This window comes from Sorex fumeus, unplaced genomic scaffold (genome assembly GCF_029834395.1).
Source record: "Sorex fumeus unplaced genomic scaffold, SorFum_2.1 ptg000128l, whole genome shotgun sequence".
Classification (NCBI taxonomy): domain Eukaryota; kingdom Metazoa; phylum Chordata; class Mammalia; order Eulipotyphla; family Soricidae; genus Sorex; species Sorex fumeus.
The window spans coordinates 18,004,862-18,023,288 of NW_026606185.1; the positions used below are offsets into that span (position 1 = coordinate 18,004,862).

The window sequence follows — 18,427 nt, forward strand, 5'->3', positions numbered from 1 at the left end:
GCAGGTCATAAAAGCAGAAGAAAACCCTTTGTCAAACTAAGCTTTGTTATAGGGACCTAGGTTCAAAGAGAAAAAGACAGACATTACTTTTCAACAGTCTAAGATAGAAAAGTCTTCATTTGCACCAGAATGCTAATAGTCAAAATACAGTACAACATACATAACAATACAGTGTTCTTAAACAGAAGTTCTTCCTTCTCCAATTCAGGAGCAAGTTAGAGCATAAATATTGCAGGTGTAACTTTAGAAATAGGTTCCCTTTGGAAAGTAGAACTGAATTATTTTGCAGAGCAAAAATGACTGGTATTTCTTGCATTCTTGCTCAAAAAAAGATGAATATATATATGTATACATATATATATATAATAAGTAAAAAAGTCTCTTTCCACCTCTTTGGAAGCATTTGTCACATAAAGAATATGCCTTCTCCCTAGGTATAGTTCAAGTTCATTTCTGCAGGGAGTCAACCTATTAGAAATGCTCAGCGTTCCATCATATTCTAGACTGGCCTTTCTTCCGGAAAGACTGCACCATCTTTCCTTCTCTTGAATCAAGGCACCACCATGAGAAAGCATCAGCCCAAATGATTAACCAGCTCCTCTTCCATAGTTCATGTTGGCAATGTCAGGAGGAGACACCATTTGGACTGAAAACATCATAGGAACAAACATGTCAAAAGCAGTCTTGGTTTTTCCCTAAGAAATGGAGTATCTTCTTGGCAAGTTATATACAACATCTGCCTTCTTGAGGGGTATTTCAAAAATGTGGCTGAGGTTTTATTACCCACTCTGCTTGAGGATTCATATGATACACATCCAATATATAAGCATCTGGATCCAAGCAATGCTGTCCTAAAATAAAGAGAAAATCATAGAATACAATAAATAGTGCATACTTCTATGTGTGCATATATGTCTGTTAGTGTCTGTGTGCCTCTAAGCTCCAATATGACAAGCATAGTTCTCTCAGCCATAAGTAGCACTGCACTGAAGCACTGTCCTCCCATTGTTCATCGATTTGCTCGAGTGGGCACCAGTAACGTCCCTTCCTCTTCTGTTCCTTCACTTTCCGTGAAGAAATTGAAGTCCCAGGTGAAACTGGGAAAACCAGATATATCAACCAGAGGTAAGTTGCTCTCTAGTCTTACCACATCAATTAAAAAATATGGCAAGAACATATTTCAGGCAATAAACTGATAACTAATATGATAATATGTGCCATGTAATGATTTTATAGATAATAACTTGATTCTGATGAGAAGAGACAGAAATGTTCATTTCTTTTGTGTGTGTGTGAAGCAAAGCAGTTCTTATTCACTGAAACTTGCTGAGAAAGATGTGAGAGGAGAGAAAGAGGGAAAATATGTTCAAGAGAGAACACAGGCTTCTCCAGAGGGAAAAGAAGCATGCAAAGAAACACAGATGCAAGCAAGCAAGATATGTGTTCAAGGAAGAGTGCAGGCTTGAAACTCAAGTCTCGGTGCATTTCTTTCCTATGAATAAGATGCCACAGGCAGGGGATTAGTAAATAGTAAAGACCAAATTAATTCATGACAAACATAGTGGGAAAGCGTTATGTACACTGTGATTAAATGTATATAGAAGTCCAAACAAAACTACTGAAATTTATTTGCTCTATTTATTCATTTATCAAGTATTTATGAGAATTGTTATGTGCTCTACTTTAGAGCACAGTGGCTACTACAATAATCATCAGACTGTCCAAATTACTTGCCCCCAGAATGTTTGGCATTCTGAAAATGACCAAAGGCAATGAGCAAATAAGTAAACATAATATAAATCAAATGTGCAAGTGGTAGCATTAGAGAACCACAAAGCAAAGAAAGGAAATGAATCAAAGTTGCTGATACTGAGATGCTAACACAGTAACAAAAACCCGAAGGAGGTGAAATATGAGAAATGAACAATCTAAAGGGCAAGAGTGACAGCAAATTCAAAGTCCCCAAGGCAAAATGTGCTTAATGAGTGCATAAAAAATGGTGATGTTTGCAGGGGAAGTCTGCATATAATTCAAAGTGGGATTAGCATGAGGATGTGTTCAAAGCAACAGACAGTTCACCAACAAAGTTCCGTGTAGAGAAGGTTCCAAAGACAGAGCCCCACGGCGCTGCAATGTCAAGAGGTTGAGAAGATGAGAAATAATGGACAAAGAGAGTCCGAGGAACAGCCAGTGAAGTGGGTGAAAAGCCAGCAGCTTAGTTTGCCCTTGAAGCCAGATGAAGAAAAAAAGGAAGGATCAACTCAAAGCAATTATAAAGACAGGTGAAGGACAAGATTTTAAACCATGAGAGTTCTCTGGTGACTCCAACAAGAGAGCAATTTTAGTGAAGTGTAGAGGGCTTAAGCTTGACTTAAGTGCTTTCCAGAGAGAACACAAGGAAGAAACTGAACAGAGAGAACAGATTCGAAGAATTTTTGCTGCAAAGTAGAGCAGAGGACTGAAGGTCAAGAGAGACGTTGGAAAGAAGAGAGAAATTAATTTTTTTTGTTTTTTGTTTTTCCTGAGGATGTAGTTGAGTGGTTGAGCACTTGCCTTGCATGTGGTTAGCCTCTGGGTTTAATCCTCCACCCCCACCCCACCCCCTCAACACACTCTATTTTCTGTTTATTTGTTTTGGTTTGAGATGCTCAGTGCCCAGTGGTGCTCAGGATTTACTCATGGTTCTGCACTTCGGGATGGGGTCTGGGAACCGAATATGGTTTAGGAGATTGAATTCTGCTCAGCCATGTGTAAGGCAAGCGCCTTCTCTGCTGTATGAGCACTCTGGTCACACCATCGCGCACACACACACACACACACACACACACACACACACACACACACACTTTCATTATAGTATAAATGCACATATAGACCATATATATGTATACATATACTTTAATGAAGCTAGAAATGATTGATGTGCTTATGAGAAAATACTCATAAGGAATGGGATGGCTGGAGTGTTGCTCTAGTTGGGTAGAAGGGATCACAAGGGGAGGCGCTAGTTTTAATTAAGCAGGAAATCATATTTCATGTGGACAGTGGGGAAGGCAAGCAAAAGATCTGGCTGCCATAGCTGCAGAAACAAGAGATGGAGCTTTCTTTTGACTCCTTTGTCACTTGCTCCCTCTGCCCTTCTCTCCAGGGAAGTAAAAAGAATACAGTTTGTCCTTAGAGATGGCTTGGATAGATTATGTGCACACATTGCATGCATGAGGCGTTGGTTCTATCCCTGGCACCTCCTGGTCCCCTGAGCACCACCAGAAATAATGTCTCCTTCCATCTCCACCCCCCAAGCAAAAATCCAGGAGTAGTTTCTGAGCACCACTTGGTGTGACACAAAAACTGAAACAAAAGAATACACTTGGAACAAGAGTGAAAGTAGGGAAGTGAAACTTTCTGAAAGTGGGCCTGAGTCATAGTACAGAGGGTAGGGCATTTGCCAGGGTCAATCTTTGACACCCCATATGGTCCCTCAAGCCCACCTGGAGTAATTCCTGAGAGCAACCACTAAGCATCACTAGGTGTGGCCACAAAAGAAAAAAACAAACAAACAAACTTTCTGAAAGTTCCCATGATGCTCTTCTCTGATGTTCTCCAGAAATAGACTTTTCAACTTTAAGTCACATTTATTTATTTGCGTTTTGGGCTAAGTGCAAATAAATAAATGTGGTGCTCAGGGGTGATTTCTGGCACCACACGGGGACCATATGGGATGCCACAGGCCAAACCCAGGTCAGACTCAAGCAAGTCCGGAGCCTGACCTGCTGGGATGTTGTCACAATGAAAAGACCTCAAAGTCTAATACGCATCAACTAAAATATTTGTTTCTATTTTGAAACAATTTTTAAAACTACAACTATTCTTTTTGTTTGTTTTTTTGCCACACCTGGCAATGCTCTGAGGTTTTTCCTGTCTCTGCACTCAGGAATCACTCCTGGTGGTGCTCGGGGGACCATATGGGATATCAGGGATTGAACTGGGGCTGACAGTGTGCAAGACAAATGCCCTACATACTGTACTCTTGCTCCAGCCCCACAACAAACTATTTTTATATGATACAGTTAAAAACAAGCAAAAACTGGGGGGTGGAGAGAATACTTGATGGCTTAGTGCATGATTTACATGGAGAATTCTGGCACTGAAGGTTCCTGAGCACCACTTGGGACGGATTCCCAAGCAGAGAGCTGAGATTAGCCCCTAAGCACTGTCTGGTATAGCCCTTGAACAGAAACTTCACCCACTGCAAAAAAAAAAAAAAAAAAAAACCAACGAAACCCAGAAAGTGGGGTAGGGGAGAAAGCTGAAAGGGGTAGATGTGTACTTTACTTGCAGGAACCCCAAGTTCAGTTCCTGGCAACAGGCTCCTCAAAAGAGCACCAGACATGGTTTTGCCCCAAACAAAACCTATTTCTTATCTAAGAAATCTAAGATGTCCTTTTATGATAGCAGCAGCATAAACCAGAGAATTGAGAAGAATAAACCACTACAGAATGCTTACCTATATTTCCTCCAATTTCATATAACCTTTGGTTCTGAATCTTAATGCATTCCGATGGACCATGACTGAGAAAAGAAGAAAGCAATATAATTTTAACTTTCTTTCATGACTGCGTGTAAATCTGTAGATTCAATAACCATGGTAACTAATAATGCGTTCGTAATTGAGTGAAATACATGCTGCAAATCATTACTATCACTGGCTATGATTTTCAAATATTCACATTTTTCCTCTCAGAAAAGATCCTGAGGGCGGGTCTATTCCAAACCCAAATAGATGCTGCTGGGCTCTCCAGCAGGCCTGAATATGCACTAGGTTCTAGGTAGGAACCTGTTAACTGACCTATAACTAGTCAAGCAGAAGCTGCACAGTTAATATTACCTTGTATTACTTCTCTCAGTTCAAATGAATTCAGATTCATTTTCTAGAAACTTACTGGAATTCTCGCCTCGGCCCAACTCTCATTTTTTTTTTTTTGCTTTTTGGGTTACATCCGGCAATGCACAGGGGTTACTCCTGGCTCATGCACTCAGGAATCACTCCTGGCGGTGCTTGGGGGATCACATGGGATACTGGGAATCGAACTCAGGTCGGCCGCATGCAAGGCAAACGCGCTACCCACTGTGCTACTGCTCCAGCCCTCCAACTCTCATTTTTAAGCTTGCCCAAACCTTTGCAGATGGTCTAATGTTGACTTCATTGCATGTCTCTGCTCTAAAATAAAAGTAAGTTAGAGAAAATAATTGCCCAATTAAAATTTTCCACTTCAGACTAAAACACTGAGTAAAAGAATCTGGAAAAGATCATTGTTATTTCCATTACACTAAGGATGACTTTCAATGTGGCTACTTCAAACCTGTCTTCAGTGTCTTATTGTGAGGAAGAAGGATGTGTATCTTCTTTTAGTTTGAATCACTGTCACTGTCAATGTGCTCCTGTTGTTCATCGATTTGCTAGAGCGGGCCCATGGTGAGACTTGCTACTGTGTTTGGCATATCGAATACGTCATGGGTAACTTGCCAGGCTTTGCTGTGTGGGCAAGATACTCTCGGTAGCTTGCCGGGCTCTCCGAGAGAGGCAGAGGAATCGAATTCAGGTCGGCCGTGTAGGCCACATGCAAGGTAAACACCCTACCCGCTGTGCTATTGCTCCAGCCCTTAGAAAATTTTTATATGTGATAATTATAGGGTTACATGTTGTAAGAAATTATACAGACAGGTCTTGTGTACTCTTTTTTTTTTGGGGGGGGGTGAGGGTGTGCATCTGGTGATGCTTACTCCTGGCTCTGCACTGAGGGATCCATCCCTCCAGGCTGGCTCAGAGAACCCTATGTGGTGCAGTTGATATAACTGGGGAAGCTGTACTATCTCACCCACTCTTTTATATTTTTTATTTTAAAAACTTTTTAATTGAATCACTGTGAGATTATCTCACCCACTCTTGATTCTACTTACTACTCATTACCCAGCTCTGCCAGCAAATATTCTCAACCTTATATGGTCCTTATTAAGAAAAAAAATTATTCAGTGCCCCCCTAGAAATCTACCTTCTTTAGCAAAACATTGGTAAGGACACTGATAAGGAAATTTGTGTTAATTAAGCCACATTCAAGTGTGAGCCACTGGTGGTATAGGCAGGCATTAATGTGTTAAGTAACAGAAGGTCCACAAGCCCTGCCCCCCACCACTCCATTTGCACCTGAGGCTGCTATTAGCTTACTTTCTCATTTGTTCCAGCAGCCCCAAGGGGGAAGTATCACCCACTTTGGGAAACACTACACAGGATATCTTGCAAAACTCTAAAGCAGTATTACAATTAGAATGTAGATATTTAAACAGCCCATATACCTAACATTTCCAATGGCACAGGAAGTCTTGCTTATCCCCATCCCTTTTTAAAATATTAAAGAAAAACATTAGGGACTGTGACTTATTGTTAATGGGAGGGTTTCATGCATACAATGTTCCAGCACCACACCCTCCACCAGTGTCCACTTCCCTCCATCATTGTCCCAGCGTCCCCACTATTTATCTCTACACACCTGTACCCCAACCTTGGTAAGCTTACTTGGTAGATCAATTCTCAAGCTCTGTTGCCTTTAGGCATCTGTTCTTCCCTTACCTTGTTTGTTTACATAGCAGATATGAGAGAGACCATTTGTATCTGTTCCTCTCCTGACTAATCATCCTGGCTGACCTTATAGCCTTTCACTCCCTCTGCTTGTCCCCCATCCCTACTGCCATTCTTTATGCTTGTCAGTCATTATTCTACATTTCTACAAATTTTAAATGTTATGGAATTGAAAACATTCAGTAATTGATTTTTTTCTGTATTCATTTTTTTCCCCCTCAGCATATGCCCCTAGAGATTCATCTGAGTGGTAAAATACTGAGCAGTATACATAATATGAATATTCTAGTTAATTTAGTCATTTACAAGTTGAAGAAAACTTGTTTTACTTGCACATTTTTGGCTATTATAAATAAAACTGGTATCAGCATTCCTGTACAGGTTTTATGTGAATACTCTTGATTTCTTTGGGATAATTGTGAGGACTATGTAAACTGAAGCACAGGAGAGTTATATATGTAAGTTTTGAAAGAAATTCAAACTCTTTGAGTATCTGCACCAGTTTACATAAGAGTGATCCAGTTTCTCTCAATCTGGCAGGATTCGGAGTAACTCCAATTTTTATTTTGGTCATTCCTATAGGTGATGGAAGTATGTCACCTATACATCCCCTTCTGTGAAATGTCTGTTAATATCAGTTGCACATTTTCAATCAGTTTTATTAGTGGGTTTCATTTTACTGCTGAGTTTTCTGTTCTTGATACACTCTAGATATTAGTCCTTTGTTGGTTTTGTGGCTTTTAAATTTTTCTCTATTCTTTAGCTTGTTATTTATGCATTCACAGTCTTTCAGTTGTATACGTTTTCATTTCTGGTGAAGTTCAACTTATCAGTTTTCATTTCTTATAGACAATACATTTTTAAAAATTTTTATTAGTGAGACACCATGAGGTATAGTTGTAGACTTACAAATTTTCGTGCTTGGGTTTCAATTATACAATGATCAAATACCCATCCCTCCACCAGTGCCCATTTCTCACCACCATGGATCCCAGTATCCCTCCCACCACCCATCCTCCCCAATCCCACTCTGCCTCTTTGGCAGGGCATTCCCTTTTGTTCTCTCTCTCCTTTTGGGTGTTGTGGTTTGCAAAAGAGGCAATGAGTGGCAATCATGTTTGGTCTATAGTCTACTTTCAGCTTGCTTCTTCCACTCCTGGGAATATATCCCAGAGAGGCAAAAAAGTATAATCGAAGTGACATCTGCACTTGTTTGTTCATTGCAGCATTCTACTCTTTATAGCCAGAATCTGGAAAAAACCTGAGTGCCCGAGAATAGATGACTGGTTATAGACAATATTTTTAATGTCAAGTTTAAGAACTCTTCACTATCCTTTTATCAAAAAGGCTTTTTCCTGTGTTTCTAGAATTTTTGAATTTTTAGTTCATTTTAAATTAATCTTTGCATAAAATGTGAGGCTTACAATAAAGGCTTTTTTTTTGCTTATGACACTGAATAACCAATAATTTCTATATTTTTACTAACTAAAGGCTCATATTTTACTCAGAATAGTTTATTTATTTTATTTCCCCTAATTTGTGTTTTCTGTTTAGGGCTCAATCTGGAACATGGCTTTACATTAAGTAATTACAGTTGGTCGAACTAAACTCTTTCCCAAGGGTCAGATTCACCTGAATGTCAGATGAATGGACTTTATTGGGATGTAAGAATCTTATACGCTAAATCTAATTCTAAATCATCCTGAATTTAGGGGATGCCCTAAATTAGTGTTTCTCAAAGTGGGTAGTACTTCCTGTTCCAAAGCTTGCCTCCCAACCCTCTGGAACAATTCAGAGGGGTCACATACCCTCAGGTGTAAAGCTTTCTGTTCCTTTGTTTAAAGAAGGTAAGTCTTGAGGGGGGCACCGAGTAATTGCTTTTTCTTCCTGAAAAGGGAGTGTTGAGGCCAAATCAGTTGGGAACCTCTGCTCTAAATCTAGTCACTGGCATTGTTGCATGAAAGGCAGCAGAAGTGTAACAGCGGAAGAGAAGCAATCACAGTTCTAGGAGAGCTGCTCTCCCACAGGAGTTTCTCCCTCAGGGCTTTTAGAAGGAATCAACCTGACTGACAGCCTCATCTCAGACTTTCGGCCACTGTCCAGTGAGAATAATCTACCACTGTTATTTACTTTGTGATGATTTTTTTTAAATGGAAATGCAAGGACATTAATGCAATCATCATGCTTTTCTAACATTTCCTTGGACAGGAACACTTTCTAACACTTGTTCTTAATGACAGTTTTGAGGACTGGTCAGGCATTTTGTAGAATTACTTTTCAACTTGGATTTTTCTAAAGTTTTTCTCATGTTTAGAGTCACATGTGTGGCAGAAGTCATGTGTCATTTCATCACATCTTATCAAGGGTTCAGGTTATCAATGGGACATCACTGTTGCCAGTTGATCCGGCAGAGTGCAGAGGTCTCATTTGTAAAGTTATTCTTTTCTTTTCTTCACATGTTGTGCTCTTAGAACATAAACCATGAGGGGTAGTGAACCTCTAGCCTTCTAGCCTTTAAAATATATCTTTTTCTCCAGACATTGAATCCTCATATTACAAAGCGCAAGTTCTGCTTCAACCATAAAAATGGGAAATGTTCACTGGTGGAAGGATGGGTGTTGGAACACTATGACTGAAACCCGACCAAGAATAGCTTTATAACTCGGCATCTAGGAGTGATTCAATAGTTTTATGTAGCCAATAAAAATAAATAAATAAATAAATAATTTAAGAAATGCGCTAGTAGTAGAATGGTCTATTACATCCCATTTTTACCCTTTCTTATTTTTTTCTCTTCCCCTCTAATGTCCCAAGATCTATTATCATTTCCTTTCTGTTTAGAAAAATTCCTTTAGTCATTATGCACAAGTTTGCTAGCTACAAAATAATCTTTTTTTTCCTTCAGCCAAAGATTGCTCATCACTCTAGAAGTAGCCTCATCACTCTAGAAGTAGCTTTTTTCACTAATACAATTGATGGTTGATAGTTATTTTCTTTTAGTATACAGAAAATATCATGTCACTTTCATCTGGCCTCTATGGCTTCCAATGATAATCTACTGTGACTTGAATTGTCACTCACTATAAAAAATGTAGGGCTTCTCACTGGGTGATTTCAGGATTTTTATTACCTTTATTTTTTACAATGTTAATAATGATTTTTTTAAGCTTTAATCCCTATGCTTTCTTTTTAATTCGGGATGTTTTCAGTGATTATTTAGTTAAATACTTTTTTTTAAATTTCCATTAACCTTTAGGTTTTTTTTTTTTTTAAATAATGCCACTGTTTTCTTTCCTTTTGGTACTGATACTCTTGTTATGTTTCCATGAATGATACTCTTGTTATGTTTCCATGAACCTCTGCAGCTGTGTTTATTAGTTTGATTGGTTTATTTTCTCTCTGTTGTACAGAATAAATTCTACCAATATATCCTCCAGTTCACCAAGATTCTCTTCTCGGTCATGCCCACACTACTACTGACATCTGACAGCATGTGTTTTACTTCAATTATTGTATTTGGTTCTAGAATTTCAACACTTTTTAAAAGGTAAAATTGTTTTATTTGGGAAGGGGGAAGTGGGAGAAAGAGACTAAAAGTCTCAAAAAATAAAAAAAAAGTATATTCCCTACAATATGATGGAGAAGATTCTGGGGTGCAAAGACTCCACTTTTATAAATAGTTATCCCTTTGGTGATATTTTCTATATATTTGATATTGAAATTCAATGAAAATTCGTAATTGCTTTTTGAAGCATTTTCTTTTTTTAGGGAGGGGGTTTGATGGCTACTATAAAAGTTTTTTCAGAACAGATTTTTAAAGAATTTTCACAAAGTAACCACATTGTATAACCAACTCCAATATCTAAAAAGAAATCCCTTAAAACCTCTTTTAAATTAATGACTTGCCTTTCATCACCTTTGTAACCATCCTTATACAAAATCTCGATACTGGGGAGCAGAGTGATAGTAAAGTGGGTAGGGCACTTGCCTTATACAGGTTCAATCCCTTAGCATCCCACATGGTCCCCCAAGCCCTGCCAGGAATGATTCCTGAGTTCAGAGCCAGGAGTAAACCCTGAACACTGCTGGGTGTGTCCTCCCGAGCACTCTCCCCACCCCCCCCAAAAAAAAATCCCACAAAAACCGCCTAACATCACTTACTTAATTGGTTAGATCAATGGTGAGGATGCCTTTTACCCATTTTTTTCCTCAAGGGTCACTTGAATATTTTAAACATCATTCACAGGCCAAGCAATACAGATCGATGGATTATGGGAAGCCTATGAGAATCAGACTTGTCTATCCCATCGAGTACCTTGGCCAGACCTCAATTCTGTGAGCCGTATAAGGCCCTGGAGCCAGATGGTCACCATCCCTGGGTTATATAATCATGTGTATTTTTAAGATCACTGACACTGTCATTGTCCTTCCATTGTTCATTGATGTGCTCGAGTGGGCCCAGTAACGTCTCCATTGTGAGACTTGTTGTTACTGTGTTTGGCATATTGAATAAGTCACGGGTAGCTTGCCAGGCTTTGGCGTGTGAGCAAGATACTCTAGGTAGCTTGCCAGGCTCTCAGAGAGGGACAGAGGAATCAAACCTGGGTTGGCTGCATGCAAGGCAAATGCCCTACCCGCTGCGCTATTACTCCAGCCCTTAAAATATTTTAAGATAAAATATTTAAATTTAAATCTTTGTATCTTAAAATACTGTATCTTAAAAATTTAAAAGATACAATATTTAAGATATAATATTTAAATTCTTTGGATTCTTTGCACAGTTCTTTTCAATGCTAACATTTCAAAAACACACAGTAATGTCACAATTAGGATACTGACATGATTCAATTCACCATCTTATGCAGATTTCCCATTTTACACAACTGTATGTGTATCTAGTTCTATGCAATTTCATTGTATGTTTTACACCACCACATCAAGGCACCAGCCAGTTCCTACCCCACAATGTTATGATCTTGTCTTTTTTAACCATATCCATTCTCCCTCTCTATCTCTGTGGTCACCTCACCCAAATGTCCGGTAATCATTATCTATCCTCCATTTCTCAAAGTTTTTCATTTAAAAGTGTTATATATAAGTGATACTTTGTATTAAAAAGCTTTGCAATTGGCTTTTTTTTCTCTCCCAGCACTGACAGTCCTTTATAATTTGAGAGTTCTTATTTAAAGCATAAATCAGTGTTCACGAGAAACCATGAAGCTGAATGAGTTCTCTAATGAGCAGATTTAAATAGTTCTTTTCTTACCTTTCAAAAACCTTAGGGAAAATATTTATTCTTGAGGGGATATGCAAGAACAAGAATTATTATGATTTACTAGCTTTTAGGATGACTTTCAGAAAATATCAATTATTTTATAAATGTCATTCTAATCCCAAGATTTATTGATAGCATATTTAAAGGAAAACTGCTACGAAGTCTACCTAAATACATAATCTCAGTCTGATACAGGTATATTAAGACCCAGTGAAACCCAGAATGATATTCCTGAAAATATATTAGAACTTTTAGAGACTCAATATGCTATTTATTTTTATTGCAATGAAACTAAAATTCAAATAAATGAAGCCACCAAAACATAAAAACACCTATTAACATTCCATTTATAAAAATCCTTTAAAAAAGTACTCATGTTACTGACAATTCTAAGGTTTACTTAACACTGCTTGACTCTATATCTGTTCACTAAATTGCCAAATTAACAGGCTCTAATCTTTCAAAAAGACTAAATTCAAATGTGTATATAAAGTGTATATAAAGTTACTCATCGGCTAAACACTCATGTTCTTCATTCACTCTTACCTGTTTTCATACTGAAATTTCGCCAGGATGTCTTTGGCTTTGGTTTGGCTATTGAGTTGAATGGCCATGGACACCTTCGAGAAAAGTGGTGCATGAACTCGTATAACTCCTTCTGGCACATCAGACTGCCGATGAGGAAAAATTGAAAGTAGGGTTAACATAGTCTCTGATTGCACTTTAAGAGACATTAAAAATCGTGATATGGTAAATAGGATCAGTACTGAACCTGAATGAAATAATGCTCCTTATTTCACAGGAGAGTTTCACCATCACCTAAACTAAACCTGGGATTTTGCTCTCCTTACAGGCTTAGGACTGACTGCACAGTAAAGCCTGAGGATTCTGAAAGTGGCTTTTTTTGTGCGGGGGAGGTTACACCCGGCAATGCTCAGGGGTTACTCATGTCTCTGCACTTAGGAATTACTCCTGGCGGTGCTCAGGGGACCATAGGGGATGCTGGGAATCAAACCCGGGTTGGCTGTGTGCAAGGCAAATGCCCTACCCTCTGTGCTACGGCTCCGTTTTTGTTTTTAACCTTGAACAATGCCCTAAAGCAAGCCCACATTAAGCATAATTCTGTATTTCACCACATTTGAAGATCAACCCATTGAAAGATTTAAGGATCAATTAAAAAATAGGAATTGTAAAACAGCTTTTTCCCATAATCAGCAGCAATGAATAGCCAGCCCCAATTAAACCAGATGGGCACTTGAAACCTGATGCCTCAAAGTGTGCAGCTAACTTGGCTAAGAGGAGAGTGTGGTTGGGGAGCATCTGCTTTCAGATTCTGTGACAGGCCCAGGGGAATTGGAAGCTCTCACTAAAATGAAACATTCAAACAGCAGTGCTACCTGATTAACAGAAATTTCTGTTTTGCCTGGATTGACTAGAAAATTTCTGTCACAAAATTCTTAGTGTTTTAAAATGACAGTCTCTGCAGATGAATACTTTTCTATCTGTTTTGAGGATCTGGCTATAGATTTTGAATTTGCACATTCTCAAAAGATGGTCTTGTGGCTGTGGAAGGTTTGTCTGAATTAACTTGGTACCTGTTTTAGGAAAAAATGTTAAGTGTCTAATTGTGTAGCGCATGCACACACACACAAACACACACAACCTGCTACTAAGTTTACTTTCTCTGGAGAACGTGTGTACAATACTACAGCTAAGGAGGATGGACCTCACAGAGTTTGTGGAAGATACAATATGAAAAAATGTCTTCGTAACAGCACGAGTGAATGCGCGCACACACACACACATACTTGCATCCATCAAAATAGAGGCAATGACATATATCTAACAAGTGAAGGAATAGCAAGGGCTGTGAGCATTAGCAAAGGCGCAAGGTGGAGGGATGTGGAGGTGTTGGAATATCTTATGCTGAAACTCAATCATGAATATCTTTCTAACATTATAATTCATGGTGATTCAACAACAACAACAAAATCATAAAAGGTATGAATGTCATCAGGAATAGATCCTTTTCTCACAGCCCCTCATGGGAACTAATTTGTTCTTGAACTTTAAAACTCCAGAAGTGTGTGTGAATAGATTTCTTCCTCTTTTAAACTACCATAGTTTGTACTTTTGTTAAGGCAGTGCTAGGAAACTGACTGCCCAGCAGAAATGACAAGGAATAAATATGAGACTTTGGGTGAGGCAGCATACCTTGGTTCAGTACAAACAAGACTTCACTATGGAAATATTTCTCTGTTCCCTTTAATAGATCCTCACAACTCTCTAAGATTAATCCCATGCTCTGGACATAATTAAGCCTGGACTATACTCATCAGATTGACCCCATGATTTTCTATAGCATTCATACTTGTATAACCACACACATTGAATACTTGAGTCTCTATACCATTTCTTCATCTGCCATGCTAAAACTTAAATTCGAGGGATATTTCATGACCCAAATTGTATAAAAATAAGGTAGAGATAGTCAGAGAACACTATAAAGAGTTTATAATTAATATTTTCTTACCATTCTTCTTGTAGAAGGTGACTTTTGCAGTACCTTTGAAGTCTTGGGGCTTGTAAACTAAATAAAAAAGTTATTCTTTTAGGATTAATATTGGGAAAAAAAGCATATTCAGTTGCTGGAAGTAAACTAATACATCTCTATATAAAGAATTTGGGAAATATTTGTCAAATTTAAAATGTAATTACACATTCACTAAACAATCCCACATCTCTAATTCTATCTTATAAATAAACTTAACTTGTCAGAAGTAACATTTACAGGTCTATTCCCCAATGCATAGATTTCAGTAGAAAAATAATGGCCGGTTACTTAGATTAACAGCCTTATCAATACATAATCCATGATCAAATCAACTATGATTTCTTAGTGAATAAAGTGAGATACAGGACAGTGCTTTATGTCTGCTAAATATTATCTAAAGTAGGAGAGAAGAATACAAAATCAAATTTTATCCTATGTGCACAATACAGCTTTAGAAAAACTCTGCTTTCCTTTGTAGATATGTGTTTGTATATATACATATATAAGATCTATATCTATGTATCTATATATCTATACCCTGTCACTTGTAACATCATTTGTTGTCAAAAAAAGAAATCATAAATGGTCAGTTTTTTATTTAATAGTCATCCCAAAATTTTTAATGCAATGCTGTAGCCTGTCAATGAACATTCTGCTTAAATAAAAGTTAAAAATAAAAATATTGGGGCTAGAAAGATAGTACAGCAAATAGGGTGCTTGCATTGCAGACCCAGATTTGGTTCCTGGTTTGAAGCCAGGTTTGGTCCCCTGAGCCCACCAGGAGTCATTCCTGAGCACAGAGCCAGGAGAAAGCCTTAAGCACCGCCAGGTGTGGTCTCAAAATTCAAAACCCCCAAACAAGCAAAAATATGTGGTCTCTCCCCTAAACAAGCAAAAATATGATTTAGTAAACTAGAACTAAAGGAAAACAATTTCTTCATAATTAAGTGCTTTCTTCCATCGTAGCTATAATATTTATATTCTTGATATCTTGATTATTTTACAACAAAAACATGGAAACAAAAGACATACGTATAACGTTGTACAGTTTACAAAATACTTGATGCATATTTGTGTAAATTGATGATAATGAAAGTCTCTGATAGTCTATTGCCAGCACCACATGATTCCCCAAGCATTCCTAGGTGCAGCCCTGAAGGCCTTGGGCACCACAACGAGGTCTCCAGCTGGGTATCTCTAGCACCACAGGGCCTAAGCAGCACTGCATCCTAGAAATCTTGGTTTATTTGCCAATCTGGTTGATTGAGAATTATTGCCTGGACCCAGCACCTCCTGAGTGCTGCTGCTTGAGAGGCTAAAAAAATAAAAAATCCTCAGAAAGAACTAGAACCTTTCTATAACCACACTGAAACTGATATGCACTTTGACCAATAAGATTTATCCTAAAAATGGAGCAAAACTCAACATATAAACCAATAGCTGTAATATAACATACTAACAGAATGAGAAAAAAAAACTTCAATGCTTATTTTAGTAGAATGAGAAAAAGCATAAAGCATTTGACATAATTTGACATCCTTCTGTGATGAAAAGAAACCACTCAACCATGAAGAACAGAATGGAGTTTTTTCAAACAGATAAGTGGAATTTATGAAAAATTTATCTATTATAATATCATACTTAATGGCGAAGCTTCAAGCTTCCCACTTAAGTTTGAAGAATAAGACAATGATCTCAGTTCTTGTCTCCTTATTTAATATTCTATTGGAAATTCTGGTTGGATCAAGTAAGCAAGGAAAGTAAAAGGCACTCAGACTGGAAAGGAAGAAGAAAATAATCTCTACTCACAAACAGCATGAACTTATATACATAAGTTACATGTTATACATACATAAAACCCTTATGTCCATATAAGTTATACAGGTTATACATATATAGGAATCTACATATAAAAACCAAACTTTAGAGCTAATAAATCAATTGATTTGAATGATAAATATGAATATACAAAAATTAGTTACATTTTCATATATGGATGATTAACCAATCAAAATTGCATGACTGAAATACAATCATGAACAACTCTGTAACTATATACCTCATGGTGATTCAATGAAACAAACAAACAAGAACCATTCAAAATTATAAGAAACCTAAAAAGAAAACACTACTTAGAAATATACAGTAAAGGAAGTGTAAGACTGATTCTACGAGAATGACAAACCACTGAGAAGCAATAAACCAAACAAACAGAAACATAAAGCCATTTTCATAGACTATAAAACTAACATTATTATTATGGTGATACTTTCTAAATGAATCTACATATTCAATGAAATTTCTATCAAAACTCTTTTTCTCCCCACAGAAATAAACCAGTTCTTACACTTTATATAGAAATAAATGAATTCTCAAATCAATTTTTTTAAAACTGAAAGTTAAAGGATTCACATCTTTAAATTCTAAAGAAACAACTTTAAAGTAATCAAACCAGTACGGCATCAGGAAATCATGCAACACACATGAAAGTCCAGAAATAAATTCATACATTTATGGCCAATTGATTTTTGACCAAAATACCAAGGTCATTATAGAAAGAGTAATCTTTCAACAAGTAATGCAAGGAGAACTGGATGAGCCATGTGCTAAAGAATGAATTACAAGTATAACTCATAATACATACGAAAGTCACTCAAAGTAATAATGAAAAGACAAAAATACAAGAAGTAAAATCACAGAATTCATAGGGAGAAAAACCACAGGATTAAATATTAGTTTGGGTTTAAAAAACATTCTTAGATATAGAAACAAAGGGTTCAAACATTTGTGCATCAAAGAACACCACAAAGAAATTGAAGAGACAGCCAGGAAATGGGGAAAAACCATTTTCTGTCATAGGTCTAAAAGGGGACTACTATTTTGAATATAGAAAGAACTCCCAGGGGCTTTGGAAAAGTCTCAGTGACTGAAAAACTGAATTGTAACTCTGGTACTGCCAGTGGTAGTGCCAGGGTGAACTGAGAGTACTGCTGTTTGGTTTCCTCTATGAGCAAGGGCTGAAAGAGACCTCAGTGGCTTAAAATGCTCCAGTGACAAGTGTAAGACTGTGAACTCAATCCCTAATGCTTCAACTTTCCACCAAGGAGATTGTGATTAGCCTTAGGGTCTGAGATCCCCAGTGAAGGGTGAGGGGTGAGGGTGGAGGTGGGGAAAATAAAGAAATAAACATTACAGCTTGATAATATGAGAACAAGACAAAAAAGAGCAAAGAATCTGAATAGACATTTCTCCAAGATACACAAACAGACAGCACATACAAAATGATGTTTGACATCATTAGGGTAATGACAAAACAACTCAAACCCATTAGGTAGTTTCAAATAGTGAATTCTAATAAGTACAAGTATTGGTAGAATATGAAGAATAAATAGTGCTGCCATGAACAAAGAAATGCAGATGACTTCTCTGCAGTGTGATTTTGAGAGAGAGCAAGAGAGTGAATAAGAAGAAAGTGCCTGCCATAGGAACTGGCTGGGGTCGGGGGAGTGGGGTGTGGTAGGGAAACTGGGGATACTGGTGCTGGAAAAACCCAATCCTGAACAACTTTGTAACTGTGTATCTCAAAAAAATTGTGATTCCGTTAAAAAAAAAAAAGAACATAGAGGATCTGAATCTTCACACTTTGTGTCTCAGCATGAAAAATAAACCTGGTTGGTAATCCCATTCCCTCTTCCATTTACTGTCATTACCTCTCGTTCTATGGTCTTCCTCCTTAGCAGCTTTTTGACACTTGGGATTTGCTTCTTTAAGAGCATAGTGGCTTCATTCATTCTTCTGACTTGCGTGATTAGGAAAGATGGAACCTAGAGAAAAAGAACAAAGCTTGGGTGAGAAGGAAAACTCTAATTGTTAATTAATAATTAATTGTGGTCACTCCATTCTACATCTCAGTATCCCAAAACCAGAACAGTGCTATTATAAACATGAGCACAAACACAAGGAT

General features: G+C 37.6%; 1 protein-coding gene across 1 annotated transcript in view; it reads right to left on the reverse strand.

Annotated features, from left to right (window-relative positions):
- Positions 1-351: 351 nt before the first annotated feature.
- The window catches only part of ARHGAP28 (Rho GTPase activating protein 28), a 189,635-nt gene continuing 171,559 nt past the window's right edge, over positions 352-18,427 (reverse strand). Inside the window, exons 14-18 of the mRNA XM_056138240.1 lie at positions 18,174-18,287; positions 14,443-14,499; positions 12,456-12,580; positions 4,505-4,569; positions 352-851 (exon numbers count right to left, since the gene is read on the reverse strand). Coding sequence (XP_055994215.1) covers positions 757-851; positions 4,505-4,569; positions 12,456-12,580; positions 14,443-14,499; positions 18,174-18,287 — 456 coding nt within the window. The 3' untranslated portion in view covers positions 352-756. The remainder of the gene's footprint in view (positions 852-4,504; positions 4,570-12,455; positions 12,581-14,442; positions 14,500-18,173; positions 18,288-18,427) is intronic.